At 49.1% G+C, this 6398-nt stretch overlaps 1 protein-coding gene across 6 annotated transcripts in view; it reads left to right on the forward strand.

Moving 5' to 3' along the window:
• The window catches only part of PRRC2B (proline rich coiled-coil 2B), a 77907-nt gene extending 73106 nt beyond the window's left edge, over positions 1 to 4801 (forward strand). For all 6 annotated transcript variants that reach the window (XM_080927243.1, XM_080927246.1, XM_080927244.1 and 3 more), the window contains one exon: positions 890 to 4801. In XM_080927243.1, the coding sequence (XP_080783369.1) occupies positions 890 to 1021 (132 nt within the window). In that variant the 3' untranslated portion in view covers positions 1022 to 4801. The remainder of the gene's footprint in view (positions 1 to 889) is intronic.
• The last annotated feature ends 1597 nt before the right edge of the window (positions 4802 to 6398 follow it).

The following is a 6398-nucleotide window of genomic DNA, read 5'->3' on the forward strand; positions in this document are numbered from 1 at the left end:
TGGGATGATAGACAGGATACAGCCTCCCCCACTAAACAGGATTTCTTGGTGTCTTTCCCTGTAGGCCCTTTTTTCTTCCTCCCGTAAAGCAGGGCTGGGACTTAGAACTCGGCCTTGGTCAGGCCTGGGACTTAATAAATTTGTCACTGACAGATGGAGATGGTGAGAGCGATGGCTCTCTTTGCCTCCCTTTCCCAGTGTTCACTGGAGGTCACGGCTCCTGCTGTGGGATGGGTTTCTAATCCTTTCTCCCAGAGCTGAGAGCAAAACTCGGGTAGAGCAGCTGCCTAGCATGTGTGAGGCCCTGGGTTCAAACCTCAGCTGACAAAACAACAAAAACCACCCAACAAAGTTTCCTCCGGAAGTTAGACAGATGTGGTTACCTTATGCAGGCAACTACTATGCAGAGCCGCTGGCTAGTGGAACCCTGAGATCAGATGGGGTCCTGGGCAAATGCTGTTATTCAGAGACACTTGGGATGGGGGCTTGACTGAGTCGTGCGCCAAGAGCTGGGTGATCCCAGTTTGCTCCATCCCTCTACAGATAGGTGGGTACCCAGGCCCATAGGGTGGATTGGTCTGCTGAGGGGGCTGTTTGCTTGCTAGTGGGGCACAGGGTGCACTGATTTGCAAAGGCCCTTCATATCAGCCTTGGGACCTGAAATATTCACCAAGGATGTGCTACTGAATTCTCCGTGGAGGACCCAGAGTCTTGCCGCCTTTCTGAATCACTGCACCCATGGGAGGGACCAGGGCAGTTCTGGCTGCATACCAGGCTCCATTCTTGGTCTCCTGAGGTTAGGGTTTGGTCTGACACTGGAGCAGGAAGGGAGTGGTCTCTACACATTTGCCCTGCAGTCACTTTGATTTTCCTATCCATCTGTCCCAAGGCAAAGCGAGTGGATGAAAAGCCCAGCCTGGGAACCGTGAAGCTGCCGGAGGCCTCTTCAGCCAGCTCCCAGATGAAGAGAGCCGGAGCAATCAAGCCTCGGGCAGTCAAGGTGGAGGGGAGTAAAGCCTGAAGGTGCCTGGCATCTTTTGCCTCACCATAACAGGGATGGTGCACCACACCAGCCTGGACAGCCACCACCTGGGACCTTGCCAGATCCACCGTCCCACTGTCCTACCACCTGGCCTGGACAGAGCTCTCTTCCACTCCCGAAAGCTCCTGAAAGTTCCATCGTCAGCCAGCCCGCATCGTGGATATATGGTGTTGACCTGCTTGCTTTGGTACAAAAGAGCAGACTCCCTCCCTCCCGCCCCTCTGCCCAGTGACTGGAGTGAGCCTCCTCTGCAGTGCAGACCTGCCCGCCCCGTTCCCTAGGCACAGTGGTTTGGCAGCAGGGTCATTTTAGCTGGAGGCTTTTTGTTTTAAAAAGCAGCTAAGGTTTTTACAAAGGGGAAATGAGAACAAAATGCTAGCTACGTCTGTATAGCTGAACTTTTATACAGTCCTCGCTGTCCTCTCTCTGCTCTGCTGTCCCCAGTGGTCGCCTTTTATTCTGTCCTGTTTGACATGTCACAGCGCTACCTTAAGAGGTGATTCACAAGAGTCACACACACACACACACACACACACACACACACACACACACACACGTTGGCTAACCTTTGGGTTTGGAAGACCTGACTGGACACTCTGGTTGGCCCCTTAACCACCTTGGGCACTGTAAAGTTGGTATCTGAGTTTAGTTCCAGTCACTGGCCTGGAGTTAATGTTTCAGAATAAGAATTATATGTTCTGGGCCCTTCTGCTGTCATTGGACATACTGACTATTGTGCACCAGAGAGGAATTGTGGAGTTATAGTCACCATTTTGTAATCAAGATTGGCCCCACTTGGGGACTGTGCATCTAAGGCTCCATGCTTTGGCCCCCTGGGTGGCTGTGTTTCTCCACTCATTTCCTTTCCTCTTTGTGGAACCTGCCGTGTCCCTCTGGATCCTTGTCCATCCACCCCTCACAGCTTATCACCAAAATCAATATAAGGACACAGGTGGACACCTACTAGTCACGTTCGCAACAGGAAAGATTATGGCACATTCATCTTGTGTCCTTCACTCCTGGCAACAGGGCAGGGTGTTGGGGGTAGGGTTGCTAAGCAACAAGTGTGTTATCCTTACTTAGATAACTGGGCGGAGTCAAGGTATAAGTGGACCTTCAGAGTAGCCTATGCAGCTTCCCTAAAAGCGCAGTGTCTTGGGACTGCTGCTTTCAGGGTTTGTGCAAGCTCCTGTATTCAAGCGAAGCTTCTTGCTTCCACAAGAATGAGGAAATTTTCCCAATGCTCAAAGGAAAATGAAGAGGGGATTTCAGGGTGCTCAGCTGCTGTTTGGATCCCCATTTAATTGCCCACCTGAGGATGTTGGAAACTGCTTGCTTCATAGAGCTCACAGTTGGGGACAGAGCTGGGACAAGCATGTAGGTCTGTCCTCAAGTGTCACCAAGGTTTGAGAGCAGAGATGCAGCTTAGGAGTTCTGAAGTGGCTTCGCCCTGCCCAGTTGATTGTTAGAAGGAAGCAGAAGTCCGCTTCCCCACATTGTCCTCAGCTTACCAGACAGGGCAGCCTTAGGGCAGAGTTTCATTGCAATTGCAGCACTCCAGTCCTTCCTTCTTCCATCTGCCCTCCGACCTTTGTTCACTTGTCTCTGTCCCATCTCTTCTCTTGCATCCCACCTCAAAAGCACTGCCCACTTAGGAGTCCCCAGCACAGATCTCCCTGTGCCCCCTATCTGCTCTCCCAACCCGGGAAGTGTCTGGTTACTGTCCCAGTGATTGAGTCCTCTTCCCCACAGCCAAGCTCTACCCCATAAGTCTCAGTCAGTAAAAGCCACACACCGTCACCTCGACCTGTCCTCCTTAGAGATGCGGCCAGACCCACACACCTAATGCTTGGTGGGCGTATGTGTCAAAAGAAGCAAACGTTTTTCTCCTTCAGAATTTCACAGGATGTTGTTACAAACTCAAAATGTGCCCTTTAGGTGAGCCTGCTGTCAGATTGGCAGTACTCCCTGCTTAAGAAGTAAAATTAGGAGGCCAGCTGTTTTCAGTCCTTTCTCTCACCCTGTTTTTCCCTCCTGCCTCCTATCCTAAATAAAAACAAGAAACACTAGAATTTATTTATATGTATTGATGTTGTAGGTCTAGATGGAAAAAAAAAGTAAATGTCCCACTGCTCTGTTTATATAATGTCTGAATTACTCTGTGCAGGAAAGGCCAGGAAATTGCATGTGAAATTTGGTGTGCTCACCACCTCTGTGATCTCAGCTGTGGGCTCTACCCCTCTGAGAGGCACATTTGCAACTAGACTCTGGGGATGGAGGGCAGGCTTCAGGCCAAATGTCCCTACCCCTTGGATGATCTGGTTCAGCCAAGTTTTTAGTACAGAGGTGTTTTAAGGTGCAATATCTCTTCATGTGATTTTTAGAGTCAAGCTCAAAGTGTAATAGGACTTGGGCCGTATTTTGGTTTCAAACCCCCATCTTCAGATCAAACATAAAAACAGGAGCGTCTGTCAAGGTGCGATGGCCTTTGGTGGGAACAGGTGAAGTCCAGCCCCTGCCTTCTCTACTGCTGAGATGGGTGGAGGTGGGCAGAATCTTCTACTGATAGTGAAATCTGTGGTTTGGCAACCAGGACTCTTCAGTCTGTTCGTCCTGATGCAGCGCGTAGCATCTATCAATGAAGACTTCTGCCAACTGCATTTAGTCTGGTCTCTTTACACTTGCTTTCCTTGTCTTAGTCCCAAGTTTACCATTTTATAAATTCAGAGTTGACAGAACACTTCTGGGTCTAAGATTCCTTAAGGGGGATAAACAAAAGATGATTGCATTATCCATTCAGAAAAGCTGTTTATTTCCAAAGTCATGGTTGCTCTGCTGCTTCTAGAGATGCTTGGATAGCATGTCAATATCAACCTTGCTGTCCTGTTTTCTGGAGCCACCTTCCAGATGGTCCGTGATTTGACACTCGGGGCCCAAGGCACACTCATGTGCCCACTGAGGCCATGAGGCAACTCTGGCTAAGTCCATCCCCCAACATCCACTGGGGTTCCCCCCACCTCTGCCAGGTACCTGCATGTTACCTTTCAGGTCCACCTTGCCCTCATTTCCAGCAAGTTTGGCATAGAGGGTCCATTGGGAATCTTTTACAAGCAAGGGCACAGAAGTCTGTCTTCTGTATTTGATGCGTGGGAAAGCCAGCTCTTTTCTGAGATGGCTCTAAGACAAGTTAGGTCTTTTGGAGAGCTATCAGTGTTGGGGATGAGCACAGTCACCCATCTGTGCTCTCCACTAGGCCTACCAGCTCTGACTAGTGATCCTCCAAGCGCATGACACCTGCAGCTCCCAGTTGCCTGCTTCAGACCTGCAACGTCCCCAGGCCCATCTTTGGCATGTCACAATCCCGGAGCGGCAGTTCCTGTGGAGGCTCCGTGCAGGCTCCTTAGTTGAAAAGGGGTCCTGTGCCCTTGGCATTCCACCTCGTACCTTTGTAAGAAAGGACTTGGGGGGTTGTTCTTTTTGAGGGTCCTTTTGTTTTCTTTTGCTTTTCTTTTGGCCTTCCCTCTGTCTTTCAATTAGACCAGCTATTTGAAAGGGCAGGCGATGCTAAAGGTGTACTGTGCAGCTTGTTTAGACGTGATATGGGGAACCTCTTACTTCGGATGGGAAATGGAATCGTGAATTCACCTCCCTTCCCTCCGGGTCAGTCCCTGTTGTTTCTCCTTTCAAATATGTGATTGTACTAGGTCTTTCCATATGAAAGAACTCTCCTTATTTAAATAAAAAAAGTATAAAAAAATAAAGCCAAACATGCTTTCTCAGGTTGTCAGTTTTCTGTCATTGGAAGGATACTCCTGTCTCACAGCCTCCTGGGAAACTGAGGGTGCAGCACAGTGCTGTGGTAGGGCTCCATGGACCATCACCTCAACAGCACCTAAGAACAGTTCTTATATGTCTTTGTCCTTTGTCTCCCATAATTGGTTTTTTTAAAACCCTGAGACAGAATTCTAAAGATGTTCTCAATGTGCAGAGAAGGTGACTTGGGGAAATGGAGCAATGTTTCAAGCAATTCAGCAGAGACTGAGACACATGGCCCGCCTTCAAGGTCTCTGGGGAGGCCAAGCAACGAAAGGGTTGCAGATTGCACCAGTTAATAATGTATTCAAAGGCATTAGTTGGTCTGCATGGAATTTTTTGTCTTTTCCCTACCATGGGGACGGGTGGTGCTGTGGTTAAGGTGCATCTTGCAAATGGGCAGCACTAAGAAGCCCCTTCTTCTCTCCCTTTGGGCCAACCCATGCACATCCTATCTGTACTTCCTGCCTGATCCTGTGCGTTTCTATAGGAACAAGTGAAGGACTACACTGTACTGTGGGAGAATAAATTAAATCTGGGGCAGGAAAAGGACAGGGGGGGATTCACATGGATTCGGGTTGTGTCATCACCAAGGTCTGGAACCTTAGGACAGGGCTCTCTGGGACAAGTTATTTCTCAAATGTCATTTGTTAACCCTATCTCCTGAAGCAGAGTGGTGTGGATTCAGAGGTTACTGGTGAGCATGCAGTTCTAGGCCAGCCAGCCTTACAAAACTCCCGCCCCTCAGATGTAAGCTTCTTGCTATGGAACAGGAAAGGGTCTGGGCAGTAGCATCCTTCAGCTTTTAAAGCCACATCCATAGCTCAAGTTTCCTGCAGGCTAGACAAGGTCCTCCTGAAGCTGAGTGCCTACAAGCTGTCTTGAAGCACCAGCATGGCTTACCTGCTCTGACTAAACTTTTGGGGCACAAAGAGTTAGCTCTCCAATGTTCCCGTGCCCTTTCTTTGCAGGAACGTGGGTAGACCGTGTTCTCATGATTAAACTATGAACAAATAATTCCGTGCATTCTTGTCTGTTTAACTTATTTTGTGTGTGTCCGCATACGACTTGCCTGCCTGGTGCTAGATCTTCTGGAACTGCACTTACAGATGATTTTGAGCTGTCATGTGGGCGCTGGAAATCGAATCAAGGTTCTCTTTAAGAGCAACCAGTGCTCTTAACCAATAAACGATCGTCCCACCGCCTTTGCTAAAGTATTAAACCGGATGTTATCCAATGCTAAGCTAACTTGTAAAAAAAGGAATTTTGGCAGAACAAAGTTGAATCGAGATCTGGGGAGATAGTTCAGTCGGCACAGGCTGGGCTTGCCACCTAAGCGTGAGAACCCACTTAAAAAGGCATGATTGTAATACCTGCCCTGGGGATTCAGAGGCGGTAGAATCCCAAGTTCAAGGCCACCCTCTTCTACATAGAAAGTCTGACACCTTGGGGAGGAAGGGCAACAGACTAGTGTGGGAAGGGTTGAGAAAAAGCGACCCAGCACATCCTCTGCACACAGCTGGAGGCGGTATAGCGCACCTGG

Source organism: Micromys minutus (genome assembly GCF_963924665.1).
Source record: "Micromys minutus genome assembly, chromosome: 13".
Lineage (NCBI taxonomy): Eukaryota > Metazoa > Chordata > Mammalia > Rodentia > Muridae > Micromys > Micromys minutus.